At 40.7% G+C, this 27,506-nt stretch overlaps 1 protein-coding gene across 1 annotated transcript; it reads left to right on the top strand.

The window, feature by feature from the left end:
• The first annotated feature begins 1,272 nt into the window (after window positions 1-1,272).
• LOC117393119 (disks large-associated protein 2-like) lies at window positions 1,273-25,532 on the top strand. Its single transcript, XM_055232157.1, has 10 exons — window positions 1,273-2,337; window positions 7,215-7,432; window positions 8,407-8,560; window positions 9,658-9,874; window positions 22,431-22,789; window positions 22,849-22,934; window positions 23,016-23,407; window positions 23,831-23,922; window positions 24,920-25,072; window positions 25,317-25,532. Exons 1-10 carry the CDS (start codon window positions 1,288-1,290, stop codon window positions 25,530-25,532), a joined length of 2,937 nt encoding a protein of 978 aa, XP_055088132.1. The 5' UTR covers window positions 1,273-1,287.
• Window positions 25,533-27,506: the final 1,974 nt, after the last annotated feature.

The following is a 27,506-nucleotide window of genomic DNA, read 5'->3' as shown; positions in this document are numbered from 1 at the left end:
CAGTAGACTTCATAGGTTATAAAGTCAATCAAAATGAAAAGATTAGTTTCTAAACGACTGATTATGGGCTTACCACCCCAACAGTGGAGAGTGTATTTAGGATCCTGTGGTGACAGAGACACACAGCAGACCTAACTGACAATGAATAGGCAGCGCTCAAGGTAACAGCTGTTGCATGTGGGTAGCTCTTGGTGCAGAAATATTACTAAAACAACTGAGCCGATCACATGGTCTTGCTAGAGGTATACAAATATGTGTCTGTTTTCTGGTGTTCTGAAATAGGCTACTTATTGTGCTAAATGCAAGTACTATACAGTAGAAAAAATGTTACAATGTATTGTGTTCTCTCTTGCATTAGCTCCTTTTTATTCACCACAGGAGACTTCCTGCCTCTGGTATCAGTATCACAGTGCATACTCTACTCTGTGTAGCGTTTTGGGGGGTACATAGGATCCACCCCAAACAACCTTGAAAATCCCATTACATTTCCAAGATTTTCAGCAGTGGTTGCTATGACAACAGTGCATTTTATTTCTGGCTCTTTTGAAAAGTGTGTGAGATTCCAGTTGTTATGTAAGATGCCTACTGTGCTCCAGACGGGGGTTTTCCTGCTGCAAATTAAATTAATTATAGGGCAATGGTAGATATTGTGAGATGTAAACAATGCTTTTTCCTGGATTAATTTTCTTGTTACACAGGTGTTTTGAGTACATATGTCAAAGCATAAATAAATAAACAGTAGGAATATATAAATAATAGTTTTTATTGAATTGAATTTAGTTTTCATTTAGAATATATAAAATTACAAGTGGAACTGCAATGGCTGGTGGCAAATTAAGATACGATTTTCAGGGTATTTAAAAGAATCTGGAAGGACTTTGATCATTTATCATAACCAACCCTTTGATAAGATAAATGGTAATAGTGGGCTACATTATACTTGGGATGGCTTCAGGTGTGAAAACACATTACAGGGTGATTCAACATTGACCCGCTGTTTTCTGTAGATAAAGGTGTCTGCTTTGGATAAGTTTTACATGCTGTCACATATCAGAGCATTGATTGTTATAGTACCACTATTACTTTGATACAGTAATAATGACTTCTCTCGGTAATCTGACATGTGGGACATCACATTATCAAAAATAATGAAAATATCATTTGGAAGATCACAAATGACAGTCCGTTTTTTTTCCTCCTTTGTCTTTTGAAACAGATCAGAAGTGTTCCCCTTGGTCCCCGTCTCCAAAGTTCCATGAAGGCAGACGCTCCCCACCGGGCCGTAACATGAAGGGCTTATCGGGGAGTCGCTCCCAGCACCAGATCCCTTTAGCTCACGGCTTGGACTATGATCCTCATGTCCACGAGGTCCATGCGCACCATGGCCCCGAGTCCCGCCACACGTCCTACCTGCTCAGCCCCACGGAGAGCTGCCCCATGGACTTCCACCAGCGCTACTCTCCGCGGAGCTCCATTCACTCCGACTGCATGCTGTCCCCAGTCCTAATGGCTCCACCTGCCCCAAGCGAACACATCTCCAGCAGTACTTTCCCTCGAATGCACTACAGCTCTCAGTTCTATGACACGCCGATGCGAGACGACTGTGCAGTGATCACGACTTCGGCCACTTCCCCTGCTGTGGCTGCTGCTTCCTCCCACCACCCGAGCACCAAGAGCAATCGACTTCCCGCCAACCTGCTTGACCAGTTTGAGAAACAACTGCCACTACATCGCGACGGCTTCCACACGTTACAATACCAGCGCACCACTGAGCAACGCAGCGAGAGCCCTGGGCGAATCAGACATCTTGTTCATTCCGTACAAAAGCTCTTCACAAAGTCACACTCCCTTGAAGGATCATCCAAGATGAATGGTACAAGAGGGGACAGTATAGGCGGTGGGGGAGGAGCAGGGAGTTATCACCATCATGGCCATCATCCTTCCAAACACGGGAGCAAAAGGAGCAAGAGCAAAGAGCGAAGGCACCGCTCAGGAGGCTGGTGGAGTTCGGACGACAACTTAGACAGTGACAGCACTTACCGGCCCGCCAGCGTCATGTCCCGGCACCATGGGGAGCATCATATATGCTATCCCGACCACATGCACAGCCACCACTTTGGAGACCATTCACTCAAAACCTCCAAAAGTAATAATGATGTCAAGTGCTCAGCCTGTGAGAGCATGGCTATGGCACCTGAGGGCAAGTTTATGAAGAGGAGTTCGTGGTCCACGTTAACAGTGAGGGAGGCTAAAGAGCACTACAGGAAATCATCCCTAAATCTGGACAAGCCCATGATGCACACCGACCTCAAAACTCGCACCTGTCATTACCTGCAGGTATGTGACCTTCTGCTGTACATTTCTTTTCCTTTAGAAAATCTTAACTGTTGTACTGCTGTTAGCTACCACAAGGCCGGCTGCACACAAGAGGATTTTTAGCCTGATTTTAAGTCCAATTTGTCTCGCCATGATTTTGGGGCCCAAGGAACGCATCTTGTAAGCAACTATTTGTCGTGGCACTCCTCTTATCTGCACCACGTTCCAAATTATTATGCAAATTGTGTTTAATTGTCATAAAGGTAAAAATGTTTGTTTTCCAGTGAAACTCATGGATGGTATTGTGTCTCACGGCTCTTTCAATCCAATCCATCCAACTTTATTTCTAATGCACTTTAAAAACACCAGAGTGCAGTACACAACAGACATTTTAAAAACACAGATAAATGACAGACATAAATAAATAACTACAAACTGTACACTATAAAAGTCAACATATCAATGAAAAGCTAAAAAGAAAAAGTGCATTTTAAGAGCTGATTTAAAAGTACAAAGTGACTCAGCCTGTCTAAGGTGCAGGGGCAATGCGTTCCGCAGTTTGGGACCAGCCACAGAGAAGGCAAGGTCCCCTCGAAGTTTCCTCCTCATTTTGGGGACCACTAACAGTGAATGATCTGCAGACCTGAGTGAGCGAGCAGGAGCATAAGGTTGAAGCATGTTGGACAGATATTGTGGAGCGAGGCCGTGGAGGCATTTAAAGACAAACAAAAGGATTTTAAAATCAATTCGATAAGAGACAGGGAGCCAATGTAAGGGCATCAAAACAGGTGTAATGTGTTACCAGTTTTTTGTACCAGTTAAAAGGCGAGCAGCTGCGTTTTGAACAAGTTGGAGACGTGCGAGAGAAGTTTGATTCAGACCAATATAAAGTGCATTACAATAATCCAAATGATTGGTGATAAAAGCATGAATTAAAATCTCAAAATGATGCTGTGAAAGGACACTGTTCACTGACAAGTGCCGTGCAACCCTGGATGGTCCAGATGGATGGAGTGGTGGATGGTTGGTGGGCAGCCACCATGTACCAACAAGGCTGCAACATCAGCAAGGAGGTGGCGGAGTCATGTTTAGTCGGAATCATGGTGAGGGCTGGTCGGCCCTTTTAGGGTCCCTGAAGGTGTGAAAATGACCTCTGTAAAGTATGTGGAGTTTCTGACTGACCACATTCTTTCACGGTACAAAAAGAACAGTGCTTTCCATAGCAAAACCATCTTCATACATGACAATGTACCATCTCATGCTGCAAGGAGCACCTCTTCATCATTGGCCGCTATGGGCATAAAAGAAGAGAAACTCATGGTGTAGCCCTCATCCTGGTGTGGCCTTTACAGGCTGAATAGACTGTCGTGAGAAAGGTTTTACCCTACTGATGATGTGTTGTTGCAATAGTAATCTTGCTCAGGATGAGAGGAACCGTAGGTTCAGACATTTGGTGCATGTGCTTGGCTGAGGAGCCAATGGGGCGACGCTACCATCTATGGGATTATGACTGAACACCTAGGTCAGAATCCCCCCTAAACGTGATGATACTGTAGCACTGTGGATCTTTGAGTGGTCAAGGATAGCCGGCCCGCAGGGGTTGGTGAGCAGAGCTGTTTGTGACAGGGCTGGGGCGCAGCCAACACGGGTCGCCCCTCTCCTATCTCGCACCTCATGTTTGTGGAGAACCTTGTGCTAAATCACTTGCAGATGACCTGATCCCGCCATTCGCTTTGTATCAATGTGTAGTGGTTTTCATTAGAGCATCCCGTTCGATCATGCAACACATGTCGCTGTCCTTCATTAAAGAATGAGACAAATAATTGTTGCAAAATGTCCTTATATCTGTGGTCTACACAGTTTGTGTCTCATCTTAAAAGTGTATACAATTTTAAAATCCTCTAGTGTGCAGCCGGCTCATCACGTTAACAAGATGGTAAAATACCTAGAAATGCATTAAAAGCTATAGAACAATCTCACAACACTCAGCAATATTTGTGTGTAACAAACAGTGTCATGTTAAAACAGAAAGCTATGACTTATAGCTAATCCTAATTTAGGCTGTCCATTTATGGTATGTTTTTTACACTTAACACAGCCCAGAGTGACGGGAACACCTTCCACTGCACGTTGGTGCTGCATGTAATCATGTAAACTGCTGAGATTCAATCCCAGTCCTGACCAGTGCATACTCTTGTGAGCATCATGAGGCTCTTTTGAGGCTCAAAAGGGCAATGATGTTGTCACAAAATGCTTTAAGCTGAGGTTAGTGTTTGTGAGGGATGAGTGTGTAATTGTCTGCCCTCAGGCCAACAATAAAGACATTTTCTCAGGAAAAGCAACAAATGAGCTCAAAATTAAGGTAATGTTATTGAGCCAAATACATAGTCCACTGAGTAACGGCTGCCTTGTTAAACACAGACCTGCACAATCAATGCTTGTATATAGGGATAAAAAAAACTGCTTGCCTTTATTGCCGTCTTAAGTTTGATTAGAGGCCAGAAGATTGTTGCTTTTTATTCCACTCATGCGGGAGCGGATAAATGTATTCATAGCAAATTAGTGAATGTGACAGTTTTAATAATGAATCCTTAAGGCTTGGAGAAACACATCTGCATACAACCACCCTAAGTAAAGGGGAGGAACTCCTTTTTGTACATGGTATTGTGTTTATTTTAATGCACTTTCAATAAATGGTAAGGGCTAAAAAATATATTATTAGATATATTATATATAATATTTCTAATTCCCGCGCATGGACCCAGAGGCGGACTCGTCCATCACCCTGGCTGAAGTCACTGAGGTGGTTGGCAAGCTCCTCGGTGGCAAGGCTCCGGGGGTGGATGAGATCCGTCCTGAGTACCTCAAGTCTCTGGATGTTGTGGGACTGTCTTGGCTGACACGTCTCTGCAACATCGCGTGGCGGTCGGGGACAGTACCTGTGGAATGGCAGACCGGGGTGGTGGTCCCTCTGTATAAGAAGGGGGACCGGAGGGTGTGTTCCAATTACAGGGGAATCACACTCCTCAGCCTTCCCGGTAAGGTCTATTCCAGGGTACTGGAGAGGAGAATCCGACCGATAGTCGAACCTCGGATTCAGGAGGAGCAGTGTGGTTTTCGTCCTGGTCGTGGAACACTGGACCAGCTCTATACTCTCCATCGGGTCCTCGAGGGCTCATGGGAGTATGCCCAACCAGTCCACATGTGTTTTGTGGATCTGGAGAAGGCATTCGACCGTGTCCCTCGTGGTGTCCTTTGGGGGGTGCTCTGGGAGTATGGGGTCCGGGGCTCTTTGCTAAGGGCTGTCCGGTCCCTGTATGACCGGAGCAGGAGCTGTGTTCGCATTGCCGGCAGTAAGTCAGACCTGTTCCCAGTGCATGTTGGACTCCGCCAGGGCTGCCCTTTGTCACCGGTTCTGTTCATTATATTTATGGACAGAATTTCTAGGCGCAGCCAGGGGCCGGAGGGGGCCTGGTTTGGGAACCACAGGATTTCATCTCTGCTGTTTGCAGATGATGTTGTCCTGATGGCTTCTTCAGGCCAGGACCTGCAGCAGGCACTGGGGCGGTTTGCAGCCGAGTGTGAAGCGGCTGGGATGAGAATCAGCTCCTCCAAATCCGAGGCCATGGTTCTCGACCGGAAAAAGGTGGTTTGCTCTCTCCGGGTGGGTGGTGAGTCTCTGCCCCAAGTGGAGGAGTTCAAGTATCTCGGGGTCTTGTTCACGAGTGAGGGAAGGATGGAGCGTGAGATTGACAGGCGGATCGGTGCAGCGTCTGCAGTGATGCGGTCGCTGTATCGGTCCGTTGTGGTAAAGAAGGAGCTGAGCCGGAAGGCAAAGCTCTCGATTTACCGGTCAATCTACGTTCCTACCCTCACCTATGGTCATGAGCTTTGGGTAATGACCGAAAGGACAAGATCGCGGATACAAGCGGCTGAAATGGGCTTCCTCCGCAGAGTGGCCGGGCGCACCCTTAGGGATAGGGTGAGGAGCTCGGTCACACGGGAGGAGCTCGGAGTAGAGCCGCTGCTCCTACACGTTGAGAGGAACCAGCTGAGGTGGCTCGGGCATCTGCTCAGGATGCCTCCTGGACGCCTCCCTAGGGAGGTGTTCTGGGCATGTCCCACCGGGAGGAGGCCCCGGGGAAGACCCAGGACACGCTGGAGGGACTATGTCTCTCGGCTGGCCTGGGAACGCCTTGGGGTCCCACCGGAGGAGCTGGAGGACGTGTCCGGGGTGAGGGAAGTCTGGGAGTCCCTGCTTAGACTGCTGCCCCCGCGACCCGGCCCCGGATAAGCGGAAGAAAATGGATGGATGGATGGATGGATGGATTTCTAATTCCAAATTCTTGGCTTACATTTTTTTCCCCGAAAACTTAAGACATAACCATATTAATGAAAGTGACTCCTGTCAGCCATATGCAGTCTAAAAAAGCCTGACATGGTTTGATAGTGACAGCAGCAGTGTTAGAGACTACAGAGCCTTACTCCATAGCTCCAGGTGAAAAGGGGAATAAGCTAGTCTGTGTAAGAAGTGCTCAATGACTGTAGCAGAAAAGTAGCCAAGCTCAATGATTGGGTGAAGTGAGGGGAATCAGAGAGAGGCAGAGGGCAGACCTGTCCAATGGGAAAAATACATTTGAACCAAAAGTGTTCTGTAATGTATACTGGATCAAAAAGCAGGCAGGGAACGTGTATTATGAGATACCAAGCACCAGCAGTGACCAGCAGCTTATGGATAGTCATCATAGCCAAACTTGTGTATACAGCCAACAAAGCTGCACTTGTGTATACAGACAAATTAATTGCTGACATTATGGCACAGAAAGACAGACTTTGTTCTGTGTAGTAAAAGAAAAATGAACTGAAGTATTGATAATACTGATGTGTGTTGGCTGCAGGTGCCCCAGGATGAGTGGAGTGCCTACCCTGGAGACAAGGACGAGGAGATCCCATGTCGCCGAATGCGCAGTAGCAGCTATGTCAAAGCCATGGGGGAGATTGATGATGAGAGCGGAGATTCAGAGCCGAGTCCCAAAACTTCACCACAAAACGCCATACGACCGGACGCACTGGTCCTGAAATCAGCCATGAGCAGACCTCATTTAGACTCCCACAGGTAGGAGGGACCAAGCGTCTGGTTTATTACAATTCATGTCATTTAAGCCATGGAGTTCTGTGTGCAAGTTATTGTCTTTACGCATGTTAAAGTATGAGATATACTGTATAACAGGGGTCTCTATTAGTTTCATGATGATAACAAATTATTGTTAATTGTTGCTGTAGTATTCAATGTGAAGATGATTCACAGGAAGAGGAAATTCAACTTTGGGGACAATTACACCGTTTTCTAATGGGAAACACTGTGAAGTAAGCTGTCTGGCGTGAACTTATTAAGTGCTGCATTGTTAGCCTGCTCTTAAGTGCTCCTGGTTAAGTAGTCATTCATATTCTGACAGAAGTGCTGTGTTACAAATAGGCCTCTTTATTCAATCACTTCAATATTTGTGTGTCGCTTAGAACTAGGAGGTATTTAGACCTCACTCATTACAGCACGGCTGAAGGAAACCTGTCACGTTTATACAGTGTGCCAGCTGCAGAAATTCTAAAATGTGTTACTCAGTTAAGGAGATTTGCAGAATTGTTTTGGGGAATTTCAGTAAAATGTTAAAATATTGGAACTTTAATGAAGCCAAGTATTGAGTATTGACTAACTTGGATGTGAAGATTTTTAATTCTACATGTTCTCTGCTGCTGGTAAATCAACAACTTCAACAATTAAAGGTTCATGTTTGCATTTACATTGTCCTTCCCTGAGCTGCTACTTGTTTTTAGCCTTTGCTGTTTACAGAATGTAACCAAACCTACTGTAACAGTGGAGAGGAGATCAGTTTTAATGTTCAGTGATTTGTTCAGTCATTGTTTTTTTTACCAACAATATTCTCAGGGGAAGTTTATATTTGAAAAAAATATGCTAACTGCACTGTACTGATGAAGAGATAGATGATTGGACAAATGCTGCCTTTGTTGAATTTGTTGTGTGGCTGTTGAACTGTGCACTCGTGTCCACCCCTATCCCTTATCCTTGTCCAGCCAGGGCTACCAATTGCAAACCAGAGACATGCGGCCCCACCATAGCGTTACACTGGACCCTGCCACCACCTTTCACCCCCCACCTTTCCGCTCTCGTAACCAGAGCTACATGCGTGCTGTCAGCACCCTCAGTCAGGCTAGCTGCGTAAGCCAGGTGAGTTTAAAGACACTGTGCCAACTGCAGGACACAAGAACACATTACACTTGCCAATAAGAAAATCAATTTACAAGTTTGAATGTTGGGTCAATATAATTTACATATTTCAATTGCATTTAATCATTACAAAAATGTAAAATTATGATCAGTGATTTTCCAAATAGATTGATAACAAATGTAGATTTGACAAAAAATATGTATATACCGTACTTTTTCCACACTATAAGTCGCACTATTTTCATAGTTTGGCCGGCGGTGCGACTTATACTCAGATGTCCCTTACATGTGAAATTATTAAAATATATAAATTCACATCTTCATTATTGTCACACTGACAACCGCGCATGGACACTCTAGGCTTGGGTACCACACAGAAACGGAAGCGGCGCTTTATCTACTTCCAAAGTTGACAGAGTTCAGAAGCAACATCGAGGATCAAGAATTCAATGAAGATCGAGAGTAAACTTGTTAGCTTGTTTTTTTTTTTATTTACTGATTAACTGTTAATATCTTACCTTAACATACCAAACACATCTTCAGTTTGTTTTCTGTGCCTCATGTAGCTGAATAAATAAATGTGTTATTCAGTCTGTTGTTCACTATTTTATTGTTATTACTAAAACTTGTCTTTAAAGATAAAATGTCTGTTCTTGGTCTCGGATTTTGAAAAAAAAAAAAAATCCCCAAGATTTGCGACTTATATATGTTTTTTCTTCATTATTATGCATTTTTTCGCTGGTGCGACTTATACTCCATAGCGACGTATAGTCTGGAAAATATGGTATATATATATATATATTTGTAATATTTTTAAAAATGCAATCAATTATACACACTGTGTTTGCTTAATGTTGTGCTATACATGTCTGCAATGTTGCTTAACACACACTGAACTGATTTGTTTTTGCTGTGCTGTCATTTGCATTTTGATTTAATTCTGACGTTCATCCGTTCAGTTTAAGGTCCTTATTGACAGTGGCATGTCCTTATGCTAACGCTGCTCCATATTTGCTGTGCAAAGGGGAAGAATCAAAGTGAGAAAGAGAAAGGAAGAGGAAAAATTAAGGACTGCTATTCCTGTTTTTGTCTCTCAGGTGAGTGAGACTGAGATCAATGGCCAGTTTGAGTCAGTTTGCGAGTCCGTTTTTAGTGAAGTAGAATCCCAGGCTATGGAGGCCTTGGACCTGCCCGGTTCGTTCCGCACTCGAAGCCACAGTTACCTCCGTGCAATTCAGGCTGGTTATTCCCAAGATGACGACTGCTTGCCTTCAATGACATCCTCCACTGTCACTTCAACTCTCAGATCCACAGGTAAAATGATCCCCCCCAAAAGAGCAAGGGTTTAGACCACATATCCCCATACATAATCCTATACATACGCACTACTGTAGCATACCTACATATGTACAGTGGGAACCCTTGAGCTTCAGGGATGCCAGGCTGAATGACATCCTTTCCCTTAGCCACTACTGTGTGTGTCTGTTACCTCTGCATACCCCCCACCCTTCTGATCTGCCTGTTGTGTTAGTTTGCACGATCTCTGACATAGTATTTCAGCTTCTGATTGGCCACTTGTTGTTACAAAGCCTCTAGGTTGAGGGTGGGATGGTCCTTTCATGTACACACTCACTGACAAGACACAGAACCACTAAACCAATACATGGCATGCCTTAGTTGAGCAGGCTCTACCCTAAGCATGTGATACTGTGGTGTTAAATGTACTGTGAGTTACTTAGGGAGGGGATACATTTAAACATATGATAAAAACACACATTTTAGAAATGCAAGGTAAGTTCCCACAGAGAATATTACACACGTTGATTGCACAAAGATGCTGTCCATTCAATGATCACATTATCTTGTGTTGTTTCAAAGTGTTTTGAGTAATCACAGGACATACAATTTTCCTGACACTGAGCTGCAATTAAAAGTAGGGAATGATGACTAAATGATAAGCACCATGCCAAATATGATAAAGAATAAATGTGCCTCTTTGTGCAAACATACGCATTAGAAACCCTCACTAAGTGCATTTGTTTGATGCTTGGAGGAGTAAAGCTATGAACCCTATTGAAACATTTTTTGTAAATTTTTGTGTCTTTGTGGATAGTAAATTGTACTTTTTGTATTATTTATTTAACCTATCAATTTGGACTTTTGTGATCTTCAATTGGGGTTGCTGTCAACAATCTCTGAAGCACTATGGACAAAGGGGTGCTCTTCAATCCCACCGTCTTATTTGCTGAACTCTTCGAGTAGCTCGTTGCTCCTACGCAAATAGTTAAGTTGGATATTTAAAAAATGTGAAAAGGTAATTTAACAATTGCCAAATGTGGAGATATTCCAAATGCCATAGAATGTGTGCTGGCATTGGCATTGGCCCAACAATGGGTTAAATTTGATGGATTTATCTATTTGTTAGTATGTGGCACTAGTTGATGAGTTCATGTGAGGTTAGGAGGGCCCTGTGTGGTGAAGGGCAGACGAGCAGCCAATCCCTCTCCATTTGACCATCCATCTGAAGGATAACCAGGGGAAAAGAACAACTGGATGATTGTTGCAGGTATTTAATGTTGACACGCATACATATATCTATGTGTGTTTTTGCACTGCCTTCTCAGTAAATATACAAGATAAGACCTTAGAACTAAGAAGTATAGATGGTAGAATTTGTTCTTTATAGTAATTCCACCAAAACACTTCAGAACTCACTAACACTTAGATTGTGACACTGTGCATATTTATTGGAGCTAAACATGCTTAAACAAAGACAACTACAACAACGAAAAATGTATATAGATATTTAAAAAATAAGATTCTCAAAGTAGCTCTATTTATGACATAAAAAGCCGTACATGACATTGCCACTGTCTCCAGTCAATTGTGGGAGCTGTCTAAATGAGTCTCAAGCGTGGCAGTAAATGTGTCAGCTGTCTTTGACTGTGGGATTGCAGCCTCTTCCTGGTGGAGTCCGAGGGCCGTGACCCTTCCCCTCACCAGGTTTTCTATCTGCATGGTCTAATCCACCATCTTGGACCTGACATGTTCAATAGGGTTCATATCTGCCTCTTAATCCAGTCGAGTGTGATTATTCTAATTTCTCTTGACATCTTTTCTTTTGCACAAAAAGTTCAATTTCAAGGTAATGACTAATATTACCAAGTCCTCTATAAACAAAACAACTTATATTCTAATGGCTATAACTATGTTAATTCATGTATAACTCAATGCTTTATTGTGCTGTGCTGTGAAAAGATGGAAAGAAGCTTGATGAACCTTGAGTTGACTGAGAAGGCAGTGTAAAACATTGTGAAAGCCTACAGTATGTGAGAGTTTTACCAATTTATGATTTATTACCAATGTATCAATTCAATTCACAATACACACAGTATGAATATAGTTAAAAAAAACAAGGGCTGAAGCAGTCCACTCTTGCTCTGGTTCTCGCATACTGTATGTTTTCCATAGATATTTGTTTGTTAGTTCAGATTCCCATTCAGCCACATTCCAGCTGTTCCTTTCACTGTGAATATTCTTTGCATATCCAATCTATTTTTCAGAGGGATATGATGTTGTGGATGCCACCTCTTTACTAAATGATGACATGATAGAAGATGACGATGGAGCCAGCTCATCTGCATATGTAGAGCTGGAGAGGCTGGAGAGAGAGACAGCTGCTGCACGCAGCCAACACAGCACTAGCTCCACTGTAACAGCCATTTCTGTTCCACCGGCAACCCCTCCTTCATACAGGGTTCCAGGAGCTTCACCTATAGCCACATCTGAACCTGCAGTCCCTCAGGCCATTCAGGCATTCAAAGAGTCTGCCAACATGGTTGCAGCTTTCAACATGCAATGGAAGGATGAAATCTCAGCAATGCGCTATGAGTTGGCGGAGCTACGGCGAGACGTCTGTGGGGAGTTGAAGACTTTTAACAGCAACTTTTTCAACTTCACTCAGTGTTACAATATGTGGACTCTGTGCCGGGAGCCGTGCAGTGACAGCACCACTCAGACAGACGACCGTGTGTCCATAGGGATTCAAACAGGCTCAAGCTGGGCTGTTCGACAAAACACAGAGGATAAGTCAGTTATGTGTCAGCCAGAGCCAACACCCTTTAATATTATGGACTTCATGGACCCTCCACGAATTGAGATCATTGAGGGTACTCCAGAAAGCACCCCCGAGGGGTCTGGAAGTCCTGCAAGTCCCCTTCCAATAGAGGACTTTCCTTGGGACATCAACAAAAAGCAAAAGGCAAACAAACAACAGGACATTATTTGCCACACAGGTGGCCACAGAAGCGCCAGTCTAGAGTTATGGAGCCGCAAATACACCAGTGGGCCCATGTCATATCTGTCTATGTCATTTTAATCATTCTTACATGCTGATTCTGCTACATGCTCTGCTGCATTAAAACCCGCCTCTAAAAGTCGCTGCTCGCCCACTTTCTCTGCTCAAGTTTGTTGTGCAAAGCTGTGGAGGAGGATGCACGGAGACCACAACTTCATGACATAAAAGTCCTTAATTAAGACCAAAATATGTATTTATCCAGAAGTTGAAGCGCAGACAAACAAAATGTGTTTTCTCTTTAACAAGGGTAACTGAGAAAAATACTACCAGTATATGAACGAATAAATGTGTATTCGTCCTTAAGCTATAGTACATAAAATCATATATCATTAGTATTGTGATGAAATGTCTGTGCGGAATGTATTTACTTTGCAAATCCAGATATTGTTTCCTTTTGTGTTTGGCAAGTTCTGAACTGAAATGAGTTTGATTCAATCAGACTTTGTCTTCAAACAAATAATAATAATAATACATTTGCTGCATAATGATGTTCCATAATTACGGCAGGGGGCATGCTGTATGTAGTGGAATCAGCCCGTCTTTGTGCACAAGAAAAAGATAGGGAGATCTCGAGATTAAAATAGGACACCATCAAGGGTGAGACAGTGTGGCCGTTTCATGTTACTTTATGTAGACAGAGTGCTTAACCATCAAACATAAATTGCAGCAATGGTGACAAATGACTGTAAAAGATCAAACTGATCCTCAAGTGCCAATAAGTACACCTATGTGATACCAAACTTAAAGTAGCTGCAAACTATGAGGATCTTTTAAAAAGTATTTAAGTATGATGAAAAAATTATACACCCTGCACATGAAAAATGAAGCTCATTTCCATTCCAGTGCATAGGCAGTAGTATTACTGGACATACAGACTAACATTTTCAGTTTAGATAACAAAGCGCAAACCACGTAGCTGGAGATGTTATTAAAAGCCAGAATTAATATTTCGTATTAGTGCCTAACAATGCAAAATAGCAATAGCTATTTTTCAGACACAGGACCACAGATCAAGTGTGCTTTAAAAGCCATAGCCAAACAAGCAAGGTGCTGAACATTGTATTTAAGGACACAGCAATACTGGTATCTGGTATTGGCTCCAATCCAGGAGAGTTTAGGGAATCTGGTATTGGTTCTAGGATACCCGTTAAGGGTTAGGCCAATCAATTTAAGTATTAAAACAGTTTTACAAGGTGTAGTTGGCCCAAAAAGTATCTGTATCTAATGTTATTCTATAGTTACTTAAGGAATAAATAACAGTTACATTACATATTTGGATCACTTTTATGATAATTTGTATGGACTGTCACTCGCCGCTGTTAATTACACCAATAATGCACACAAAGAACGAAACATTAGGCCTGCTATTAAATAATGCCCCCTGCTTCATGAGAAAAGATCTAATAAGAGAGCCTTGCTACTAGGTTCCTCAGTTCATTAATCTACTGTCTATGTACCATTTCCTCTTTTTCCTGAAGAATTCTCTCAAGCACCTGATGAGACAGAAAAATACTGTGAATAATTTTAAAAATAATATTTTTTTACCTGTTAAGCATTAATACATTTGGCAATCAGTTTAATTGTAGTAAACAATAATTTGTTTAAAATGTACTTTATTTTATTGTTTGTAGCCTTTTCCTTTTAAAATATAAAGCATATATTCAACAGCTGTAGAGTAGTAAATAATACAGTCATACACAAATATAATTGTGAATCTATTAAAGCATTATGTATTACACAAAACACCAAAATCTCAAATGTATGAGAAAAAGCTGTTAAAATGTTTACATCACATTTGACACAAGTCAGCAAAGATGACAATAAGGGTTTTCATGAATCATACTGTATGAATGTACTGGCTTCAATTCATTCCAGCACAAACTTCACTCATGTTCAAACTGTGGATATGTATATAATGTACTGATTTGTACAAAAAAGTATTCTATCATTGTAAAAAACTACAGTGTTCTAGCGGCGCTTACAAGAAAGTACATTTATCTTTTTTCTAATCAAATGGGGGTATTAATACAAAATACAATTTAAACATTTTTCATTTTAATCAATGCCAAATATAATTAAGATCAACTGATGAAAAGTGGTTGATGAGAACCCTTCTCTAAATGGCAATGTCCAATGAGTAACAGCCCTGCTAAGAAAAGCACTTTGAGTCTTCATAGGCCTGCTGCATAGTTTTATAAAAACACATTTTTTTTGTATCTCCTTCCTCTTTTCTGAGTGTTCTTAATCAGTGGACATGTTTTGATTTTTCAAGAGCCATCTTATGGTACTTAAAAGCCATAAGATCCATGCACCATATGATCAGCTTTTTAAATGCCACCTTTCTGTAGTCATAAATGATATAACAGAAGGATGAGGGAAACTGGTGGTCCTTAAATATAGACAATCAAGGGCCGCGAAGGCTTCTACCTCTGATCGTTGTGTTCCCAGAGGTGCAGTGCAGTACTGTAGAATGTACTACCACCGCCTCACTAGTGACTAGTAACTCCATTCATAATAACAACAGCCAATGGACAACTTTGTATTATTGTGGTCCATTATAACCATTGACTTTGTCTGCCATCAATTATCAATGTCAATTTGTTAGGTCCATGATTAGAAATTTGTTTCTTTGTCCTCACTCAAAGGGTTGAGAAGGCAACTATCACTGCACGCTGTAACAGCAAACAGCAAAATAACACTAGAGTGTTGTGGCATTTTGAAAAGGTGTTAATTTAACAATAACAGTTTCTTTTGGATAAATTCACCATAGACTAAAGACACCATAGCTCTGCTCTTTAAAAAAATTAATACAAAACCAATTTTTCTTAAAATAAAAAATAAAATCTTTTTTTCATGACTGCAATATATAATTAAGTCTTTAGTATCCTGACATACTTACTGTCGCTACAAATCCAAATAGAAACGTCATTTTATTTCCAGCCCAAGGTTGGATTAGCATATCATCATTTTAGTACAGGGCACACGACTGTGACTATATTTATTACTGTATATTATTAGAATATACTATGTGGATTACTGGTATAAAATACTGTTCATTTTTGAGTTATGGAATCAATGTTTACATTTGTATTTTTCTTATTTTCTTGTTTCACTTTGTTTCCCATTCTTTGGGGGAAGCAAACTAATATAAAGGTGCTTAAGAGTGGCCAGTTATGATGTCTCCAATTTTCATTCATACATTCTATGCAAACTCTGTTGTATAGTGTCAAGCCTTCATATTAATCATGTTTAAAGGCTAAGAATGGAGTAGTGTTTGTAAAAAAAAAAATGGTTTGGTATTGAGGTTGCTTTTTTTTTCTTTTTAAACCTAAAACCCTGCAATACTTTTAATAAGGTGGTATTCCTCCTATCGACAAGAAAGCCTGGCTGAGCAGTAACAAGCTTAATGTCATTAAAAGTGCTTAGAAGGGATATGGGTGTATCAGAATTTCGGATGGAGTGTGTTAAATTGGGCTAGCAAAAAAAAAACAAAAAAAAACAAAAACAAAACATTGAGGTTACGTGTGTTCTATTGCCAGATACTTCACTTTAGTGTGACATAAGAAGCTGATGACCAGTCACTGTAAAGAGAGAAAAGGTGGATATGCTTGTATCATTGTCATGATAGTTAAATTTTTGTGTGTGTGTTTTTTTTTTTACTCACAGTTAAGTTCATTAAAAGACAACTAAATTATTACATCTGAACTAATAATCATAGTTTTTTGTACTTATTTGTAGGGTAAACTAGCCTAAAAATAAGTACTTTATTTCACAATTTAACTTTATTTTATTTTAAAGCTACCATTTGTGAGTTTATTTGATTTGATTTTCTTTTACCAGTAGATGGTAGGTGTGAAACCTGATCCCCCCCTTCCCTCACCTAGCTGGGTTGGCCAATCTAAAAATGGTAGCTTTAAATTTAGCATTATATGTCTTTTTGTTTTTATTTTTAAACCTTACATGTAAGTAAGTAAATTATGTAAGTAAATTATTACATTTTTGGTCATTGTGAATTAATATTAAAATGGTATTTAATAGTAATGTTAACCTTAGTTTATTTTTGCTTTATTGTTTAGCCCAAAGAACAAGACCATTTGTTTAAATGTAGCAGAATTCTTGAGCAAAATAATCTATTACTATATAACCACAGTGTAAAAAAACTACTACAACTTTATCAAGAGTTATCTGGGATTAAATTATTATTTTTTCATCACACATATTATATTGTAAAAACGTAAATGTTTACTGTAGTGGTTTATTTATTTCTATTTGGAGATTTGAAGCAACGGCTGTGTCACATACAAGGATTTTGGGAGGACCAGACATTGTTTTACATTATGTTCTTCTCTGCCTTTATCTTGAAATTAATGCATTTCTCTGTTCTGCATCAGCCATATTCCAATTTTCAGGGATCTTAAATGGCATTGTTTAGTGAAGCTTATTTTGTAATTTGCAGTTACAGTTTCTTTTGAACAAATTAAACTTAAGTATTTGATTGTTGTTGTGGTGACTTACACTGGTGTAAATGTAAACATTGTGCAATGACAGTATACTATTGTATTTAAAATCAAAACGGGCTCATAGCTTTACAGTGAGGACTTCCACAAGGCACACAACACTAAACATACAGCATGGGTAACGCACTGTCTGACATTCTGAGCATCTCAATGAAATCAAATGCTTTGTACTAAGTTATCATCTTTTTGTTTTGTTTGTTTCTTTTTCTTTTTCTATTTGTATGTCATTTTAGGCGCCCGTAGCTTAGCGGGGCGTAGAGAGTACGGTAGGTCTGGTAGGGAACCAGTTTATTATATCTTTTTTTCTATGTTGTCCATGCATTTTGTCTATTTTGTGTCAACGTTTGTCACTAACTCAAGGAATATGTTATCCGTTTACCATAAGTACCCTACATTTAAATGTGTTTGTCTGCTTTTAAATGAACTCTAAGTGCCATGTTAACAGTACTGGACAGACTGGTCGATAGACTTCTGTACTGACTTCTGTCTGACTATAGGTCATTGCTAGTGCTTCTACTGCATTTGAACAGAGGTAAACAGCCTGTTCAAGTATTATGAAAATACATAATTTGGCCACTGGATAAAACAACAACATATGTTCTTAATTTGTTTGATTTTTTTGTTCATATGTTTTAAAGTTATAGTTCTGTTCAGACTCATTGATATTTTCTTACTTTAATCATTGTATTCATTTGACTCAGTTTAATCAAAGGGAATGAGGTCAGCCGACAGAAGCTAAAAGCCCTTTTGTGGTGCAAGACAAGATTGGCAATATTTTTTTCCCCAACCCATAACAAATCAATGCAGCAAAAGTATGAATTATAAACAAAGGCAAAGATGTCCAAGGTCAGAAAGGCTCCTCTAATTATTCAACATCTATGCTTTACTGACCCCTTATGGCTATAGTGGGTATGCTGATATGCAATCAAATGATATAAAAAACACATGTAATGTCCTTGTAAGTAGCTAATATGACATAGTATTTCATAGATTTGTAATGGTTCTTTGTATCACAAAATAGAGGTAAATCCACCCTGCATCCATGGGGGCATCACCACTGTATGTATATATGTATGTAAAAGAAAAAGCAACATGTTTTACTGTGGAGTTGTTTAAGACTCAAATGCCAACTGCCAGCTAAATCAGCTGGGCAATGACACACTCAAAAGTCCATATGTCCTCTGTCAAACCATCCAAATGTTCATTCACACAAGAGCCCTTTTCATCTATCGTCATGAATGACAAGTAGGAGGTCAGCTGCATTGTGCTGCGCAAGGGTCCAGAATAGCACAATGCTATTAAAACAAAAAGCACTCATTGATATTGTACATTCAGTGTTTTCTACAACCATCATCTTAAGGGTAGCCAACTCATTGTACCAACAACTTTGGTGAATTGGTTCCAAACAAAATTATGTTATATTTTATCTCCCCCTAAAAAATCATTCAGCTACAGAATTCAAGTTTATTCAGCCTCAAGGCTAAAGTGAGTGCAAGAGGAAATCTGACATTACTAGGGGATCATTGAGCTCTGTTTCATGTAGGCACTTGTCCACTTCAAACCAGCCCTGTTGAACCCATGGCCCCAGATCTCTCATGTCCATTTGTTACATTTCCAGCCCCCATGCTCATGCCAGTCATTGCTCACCATTAAGCCACAATCGGTCCTAACCTAGGTGGGACAAACATGTCACCAGCCTGAGTACACAACCAAGGCACAAGTGGAGCGAGTCGGGACGGAAAGGGACAGAACTGACAAAACAACCAACGTCGCTTATTCTTGGGAAACTACAGAGTCACACCTTACTGCATATTCTGGATATGGAATTTCAAAGAATTTTATATTTTGTCTAAATGTGTTTACAATGCCAAAAATAAGTGGTGTGCACTGTGCAGCAATGACTTCCTTCATGTAACAAAGTGTGAACTCCAGTAGTAACAGCCGTTTCCAGCTGCTGTAAGGTGTGACTCTGATGTTCAGACAGAAACCATGGGAGTATAAATCTGTCGTATGCGCGAAACATACTTTATGACTTCAAACACACATTGGCAATAACATCTGCACAGTGTGCAGGTGATCTCACAAAACGCACCAATAAAGAGAACTCTCTTTTAGATGTTTAAATGTAATATAACAAGACCAGCTTTGCTTACAGTACAGTTAGCAGTTTTTGTGTAGCAAAGTTTCACATTATTTGCAGTGTTCATATGAAATACATAAAATAATGAATAGAGTTTCTTTGTTCTCCTTAACTGTTCATGTTTCACAGATGGACATGGCACTGACCCCCCATTTAGACAAATACATTGCTTTAGTTGTGCGGTCATATTCTTGTACCCATTCATCTGATCTGTTCATTGTATGCATGACCCAAAAAGCCGCACATGCAAAATATTCTGTGTAAATTGGGGGTCAGCTACACCATGATGGATTTAAATTTAAAATGAGTAAGCATCCATTTTCATGAGTGTCAAATTTGCAAGAGCATCTTTCAGGAAAGTAAATGACAGGTCTTATGAACTTTATCAAATGTTTTGAACTATCTGATCTATTTTTTTCTTGAGCAGAATAAACCAAAACTCCCAACAATATACATCTCAAACTGGGTAAACAGTATTGTTGCAAAATAGTGTAGTGTCTTTGTCCGCCAATGACCCCCAATGGACTGTAAAATAAGAGAGATCTATTGAAATCCAGCAAGTGGCTTACAGGACATACAGTCTTTTACTTCTATTTGGGTTATGCTCTAGTTCTTGACTCACCTCCTGGAAAATGTGTTTATTTGGGTACACTTTTACAGGTAGGTCTCTTATTAAGATACAATATTGCATGTTTTTATGAGTGTTGTAATGTGGAGTCATTGCTGCCTTAGGCCTTAGGAACCCTAGGATACATGATAAAACCTGGATTGGGCATTTCCCTTTCGCCGCTCTAACCTATTTTCGATACTGGATCATGTGGCACACTAAAAATATTGACTGTAAAGTGGCTTTTTTGAGCCACAGGCCACAAAGAACAAACTGAAATAATCAAAATAACAGCGGCCATGACTACATTCATGATCCAGATGTTATTATATATCCATGCAAAGTATAGCTCAGAGGCCAGCATAATGAGGATAAATGCTTGAAGGAAAAAAATCTTTATTGAAACTATAGAAGCTTTAAGTGAAATCCACAATTTATTTGTGGTAGGGCTGCACAATCAAAATTTCTATTTGATTTGGTACAGTTATCAAATTGCAAAGTATTTAGATATTCTATTATCTCTGCAAAGAACAAAATAGCCCCTTTTATAGAAAAAAAAACAAAAAACTATTGTACCATCTACAACCATGTTTTGAAAAGCATGGGATTCTTGTGTTAAGTTTTATCAATTCTTATTTCAGTCTTCTCTCAAATGTTAATACTCCTGGAGTTGTTTACAATGTCCAATTTGAACAGAATCCTCCTTTCTAAACATATAAAGCAAATCTAATTTTTTTTTTTTATACAAAAATTGTGTAGCCGTGGTAGAGTAAGAATTTTGTTTTTCAAGACTAGCCTCTGAGCTGTCTATGGGAAATTTGGGACAGAAAACACACAAAAGCTGGAGCTTCAACCTGCGTTTAATTTTCAATTTTGCTATGTGTAGTATACATTGTTTGGTGATTAATTTTACTGCTAAATGAACATGAATGTGGCCAGTCAAATGATTTTTTAAAATTAATTCTATGATAATTATTTGTAGTACACCACCTCCATGGCCTATAAAGCCTGTGTTTTCTGTCGCTGAAAGTGAACTACTCCCCAGAAGGTGACCTATGTACCTGTCAAAACATCCAGCATTGTCTGTTCAAGTGGAAGAGTTGTCTTGGAGTCTTGTATAACTGGACTGCACTGTGCTTTTCACAGGGATTCAGTTTCGTCTCCCAACTTCGTGCAGTGTGGACCGAGCACACCCGCCGCCAGGTACCGCTGTCCTGCACACACTTTATGCTAGGGCCAGTCTTTATTCAGTTGCTGTCATGCATTCATCAGTGTAGGTCTGGATCTCCAATTACTGCTGATAGAGAAAAACAGAAAAGTATGAAAAACAATAACAGAAACTATAGTGCACTCACTGTTTGAATGTTGGAATACAAATAAATGTTTCAGTAAATGTGACTAAAGAGATCACTTGTTTGAAGATTGCAAAACTACTACAATTTTTGAATTCATTTTAATTTCGAAATACAGTAAAGAAATATTTAATTTCTAGAGTAACTCCAAAGCAATGCACTTGCTGAACTTGGTCAAACAAAACTTAGAAACTCTGTTATACACTGGAGTGTTGGGCACCCTCTGGTGTTCATTCATTAGCACTGCTGTATTCATTGTCTTCCATATGCCTTTTATGAGTAGTAGCTCAGAGTAGTTATTAGCATATTAATGTAGAGTGTAGAGTTTAGATTACTTCAACTGCTGATTCACCCCAAAATTTAACACCACATTTTACCATAAGGACTGGATGACTGCCAGTCAGCTGCACATAACTTTTGGATTATCAAAAGCTCTATGAGCTCTAAATAGTAAGTCACTTTCATTTTGGTATCCACCTACATATCTACAACCAGTTTTAGTTGGAAAAAGTCAGGCCTGAAATAGAACTTTTCCCTTATGTCTGGCTGTATGACTGTATGTCAAACAGTACTCTAATACTTAATGCACAATACAGTATATGCCTATTAACTTTTAGTAAGGTGCTTTGTAATTTGTCCAAAACACAAACTGGTGCCTATGTGGGTGGATTACCATCAGATTGCCATTTTCACATATGCCTTTTTGTCACACATTCATACACGCCTAGAGCTGCAGCCATTTCCTTCTCCACAGCCCTATGGTGCAATGCTCTGATATGAGTGAACTGCAGCACTTGGCTGTAAGCTTCAAGCTACATTTTTTCATTCACACTTTCTTTTTATCCTCTACCTTGTCGTTCTTTGTTGTCCTTGTCTCATCGCGCTTGTGCTATCCAGCAGTATCATATCCTCAGAGTTATAAGAAGACTCCACCTCCTGTGCCCCCACGCACCACCACCAAGCCTATTATCTCTGTAACAGCCCAGAGCAGTACAGAGTCCACGCAGGACGCCTACCAGGAGGGCAGGCATCCTCGGGGCGCTCTTTGGACCACCGACAGCCTGGGCCGCCCCATTTACAGCTCCACAGACAGCCTGGATAGCACCAAGGCGGTCACCATGGCCATGGAGTCTGCAGCAGGCAAGAGGCATGCATCGCTGGGCAGTCACAGCTCAGTCCAGACATGTGATAAAGCAGTGCTGGTGTCCAAGGCTGAGGAGTACCTCAAAACCCCGCGATCTTCCATTGGGATACAGGTAAAGCTGACAGGTGCACCAACACAGACTTTACAGATTACATGTGTCTTTGTTTCCAGGTGGAAACTGTGACCGACTCAGAGACAGAGACTAAAGGCCTCCCTCAGTTCCACTCCATTGGGATCCAGGTTGAAGACCATAAACGGTAACACAAAATGATTTATTAGGATATACTCTCTCCTACACGGTACATAGCTTGTTTTTCAAATTGTGCTCTAACTTTTAGTCGTGGGCGAGTCAAGCGCTCCAACAGTGTGACCACAGCAGTGCAGGCAGACATGGAGCTAGAAGGCTTCCCCTCGATGGAGGACAAAGGGCTGCAGTTCGGAGGAGCCTTTGGGCGTCACTCTGAGCCCAGTACACCCACTCAGTATGGAGCCGTGCGCACTGTGCGCACACAGGGCCTATTCAGTTACAGAGAGGACTACAGGCCCAGCCCGCAGCCTGAGTCCTGGCTCATGCAGCCCAGCCTGGAGAGCACTGACACAGGCCGAGTGTCCCCGATCCGCAGGGACGGCAGCTGGTTTATGCAGCTTCTTCACAATGAAACTAAGCGGCTGGAAGGATGGTGCAAAGAGATGGAGAGAGAGGCTGAAGAGCATGACTTGTCAGAGGAGAGTGAGTGTCTTAGGGATATTAACTATGGCTTGCTTCTTGTAAATGTTTCACAAAGAGCTTTTTCAGCGTTGTGTGTTAATTCTGTCCTTTTTTCTTTCTACTGCAGCATTATTTAAAGGTACTTTTCACTACCTTAATACTAAAATTGTAAATGCATCTCTCCAAAACCATATTTTTTTAATTTGCACTTCATAATCTGTCTGTTCACAATTCACCCTTACTTTTGAGCACCCATGAAGTGAAATGATTTGACTTTAGAAGTGACAGCAGCCCACGGTCATTGCAGCCAAGCTAACAGTCACAGCATTAAGTGCTACATTGTGACAATGGCAGCAGCGTTTGAGAGCAAAGAGATCACTCATATTTGCCCATGGCCGGCTGTGAGTACTGACACCAGCTCTTCTCTTTCTGTGTGTCCATCAGTCTTAGGAAAGATCCGAAGTGCTGTGGGGAGTGCTCAGCTCCTAATGTCTCAAAAGTTTCAGCAGTTTTACTGGCTATGTCAGCAGAATCTGGTGAGTGGACAAATGTGCCATTTATGTGTTTTAAACAAAAAGCAGCTTAGGGCCAAGTTGCTAATAGGTTTTCTATTTCTGGACTTGCCGGTGGCCCGGCTTTTGCTTCTTTTCAATAGATCTCAAAAATTGATTGTTCCACAACTGACCCTTCACCAGTCCCTATGGGAATACGAATAAGAAGCCACCCTAGTGCATCCCTAGCAGCCATTTCAATGGGATGGCACATTTGAACACCATTGTACTGTTTTCCAATAACACAATGTCAGGTAGAAAAGGAAAACTTTCATAAAGCTTACTGTCCAGAGTCTCACAGCAGTTCACTTAGTGAAGAAATATATAAATAAATAAAGTTAAAGTAAAATTTCAGATATTCACTGCACTCAATATTGTTTAGATTTTTGAAGATCATAGTGCAGATTGAGTGTTGAAAGGACTCTTTAGTTTGCATACATTTTTTGAAGAAGGGACTAAATTGACTTTGTGCAAATGGAAGTTTTTTTTCTCCCAAAACATTTCCAAACAATCACACTTTTGCAACTTTTACAATTAGCCTTGTTGCAATCCAGAGACTGGCACCTATGCTGCCATACAGTGCTAAGCACTCTGAACCTGAGCTCCAGTAGATCAGTTAACAGTACAACCGCCCCAATATTGAGTGCGGATCTAATATCATTGTGATCTACCTGCCTAAAATGTGCCTAAAAATCACACAGTGAAAGCCCACTTTAAAGGATTCCATTGTCGGCAAAGAGCTGAATTGGTTAGTCCAGGGGGAGGCAGATAACTGGTTAATGTTGACAGAGAATAGGGTGAGATCCAGAATTGATCCCTGAGGCAAACCATGAATGTGGAGGCTTTGAAAGTATTGATTTTCTAATCAACCAGAAAGATAACTGTTGAACCAGAATTTAAAAAAATATTGACAATGTCAATGTCAGAAAGTTACCCATGCATTTGAAATTACCAACTGTATCTGTCTCACTGCCTCCCCCAGGACCCCAGTGCAATGCCCAGACCCACCTCTCAGGACTTGGCTGGATTCTGGGACCTCCTGCAGCTCTCCATCGATGATGTCACTGCCAAGTTTGATGAGCTACAGCAGATCAAAAGCAATGCCTGGCAGCTGGTCGAGAGCCCTGAGAAGAAGGTAAACAGAACCCATTACATTTTCCCCATAATGCAAGTTAACTTCATTACAAACAGCTGGTGAGGTTTTCCCTTTTGATTTGATTTTACTGGCATCAAAAGTACTTAAGTACAATTATGGAGGTGCAATGTAGCTTAAATTAAAAAATGTTGTAGATTGTGTTGAAGAAGAAATAGTACTTTTTTTTTTTTTTTTTTTTACCAGACTTTGAGTGTAACTACAACAATATTTTGTCCACATTTAGGAGACAAAGTGGCCGCCACCTCTGACAAAGCGGCCTTCCAAGGGCCGTGGTGGTATCACTCGGGAGAGATCTCTGGACCTAGAGGATCGTCAGCGGCAGGAGGCCCGCAGACGCCTGATGGCCGCCAAACGAGCAGCTTCTTTTAGACAAAACTCAGCCACTGAGAGAGCAGACAGTATTGAAATCTACATCCCAGAAGCTCAGACCAGGCTCTGAGAGCGTGGACTGAGAAGCTCCTCCATCTCCACCAACACCAGCCACCCACAGCTCATCCACTGTCATCAGTCCACCTTCCTCTAGCTGCTCCTCTTATTCAAGGCACAGTAAAGTAAATGTGCTTTATTTATTTTTCCAGCACTGCCAGGGGACAGAGTCCCTCTCTATTGGATCATTTGTTTTCACTACAAACTTCAATTAATAACTAGTGCTGTTGGCCATTCTGCTTTGAAGTGTAGTCATAGGTTATAACAGAGATTTAACTGTTATAAGCAACAAGGTGTATTTTGTTGCAAATAGGCCATTATAACAAGAAGGGACAATGTCTAGAGCTGCTTTGAGCTCTAATCAGAGAAAAAATGCTGCTATTCATTCACATCATCCAACACTCTACATTTATGCAGAAAATGTGTGTTCATTTAAAGAAAATAATAAAATGACAAGTGGGGACACAGAGTGACCAAATCATATGGCCCCTTGTGGGACATATGATATAATGGTCTCACTAGCCAAAAGTCTAAAGAGCATGCTCTTGATACCTTAGGATTTGTTCATGTCAGGATTTAAATGGTTTTGGCAGTTTTGTGCCCACTGGTTGTCTGTCAGGGTCCTTCTTCTTAATAGTGCAGCTGAGAGTACTGTTGCTTCTTTCATCCATCTCATACGGACATTGACTCATTCTCATGTGCATGTTGCATTCTTCTTGGGCTCCGTTTTGCAGAGGTGTGTCAATTGCTGGATACATTTCCAATGCAGAACAAATATGAATTATCAATAGACAATGTTCCTCTACTCCAACAAGGTGACTTCATTGAATAATGCAATTAGCACCTTATTATATTCATGTTTGTATTTCCAAGGGAAATGTAGTTGATGATGCTCATGTGATATTGTTGCAGTTAAATTGCAAGGAATGTTATGGATAATTCATACAAATTTGTACTCTTTCAAAAAAAGGTTCTGTTTCAACAATATTATATTTCATTTATTTAAGACATTGATCAGCCTTCTCACAGTTCCAGCTTATTTATTTGAAAAGTGATCACCCAACAGCACATACTGCACAGAGACGAACAGTTGTGCTTGAGTTAGTGATTTAGTCCTGGTCTGCGCAGGACATTTATAATGCCAACCTTTAGTTCTCGTTGAGCATTATTCTGATCTGTTTATGTGTGGTCTGGAAATGACAACAGGTGCAACAGACACTTTAACAGAATACAGTTACTATAGTAAATGGTGCTGCTTTTTACTCTAAACTGTTGTCCTTTACCCTGTCCTATGTGCACGCACACACACTCAAGGACTTTTTAATAGAGATTTATTCCTTATGGTGCCCACAGTCCTCCTGAGACCTGTGGTAAAATGTGACTTTAGAAAAGACCATCTTTGCAATGCTTTTGCCCTCATACCTGTAAAAAGAGAGAAGGTTACAAAGGAGATACAAGCTCATTTTGACATTTCATTTCACCATAACAAGTGTGGTATATTTGTAAACCCTAACCCTAGCACACAACTCCCTGGAGTGGAAATGTTCAGTTGTGTACTGTTAACCAAGACCCAAAAAAATGGATCAGTTTATTTCATGTTACATTTTGTGGACAGATACTGCAAGTTTAACATCCCTGCTCTTTATAATTCATTTCAAAAGTGATCAGAATGACTCACACATGAAGTGTGTCTTGGGCTACACATGGTAACTGTTCTTCCTCCTAACACAAGTAATGCAAATGTATAACTCTACTTCCCAGACTGCATACTGTGACTCCATCACCATTAGCACTAAGTGGAGCTTTTCTTCAAAACTACCTAAACATGCAGCTTTTTATCTGCAACTCATTATTTAAACTGTTGGCAACATCTACAGGTTATGTGGCTAATTCTGCTAGCCTATCCACACCTGGCTCTGTTGCTTCTTACTAAACTGGTTTTGGGTCACTACTAGTAGAATGGACAGCTCAGTCACCACTCTCATGT

This window comes from Periophthalmus magnuspinnatus, chromosome 24, assembly GCF_009829125.3.
Source record: "Periophthalmus magnuspinnatus isolate fPerMag1 chromosome 24, fPerMag1.2.pri, whole genome shotgun sequence".
NCBI lineage: Eukaryota > Metazoa > Chordata > Actinopteri > Gobiiformes > Gobiidae > Periophthalmus > Periophthalmus magnuspinnatus.
This window is presented reverse-complemented; position numbering and strand designations above follow the sequence as displayed.

Coding starts and splice junctions, on each gene's coding strand:
- LOC117393119 (XM_055232157.1), top strand. CDS start 1,288: ATGAAGGGCTTATCGGGGAGTCGCTCCCAGCACCAGATCCCTTTAGCT. Junction 2,338..7,214: donor GCACCTGTCATTACCTGCAG/GTATGTGACCTT, acceptor TGTTGGCTGCAG/GTGCCCCAGGATGAGTGGAG. Junction 23,923..24,919: donor GGCTATGTCAGCAGAATCTG/GTGAGTGGACAA, acceptor TGCCTCCCCCAG/GACCCCAGTGCAATGCCCAG.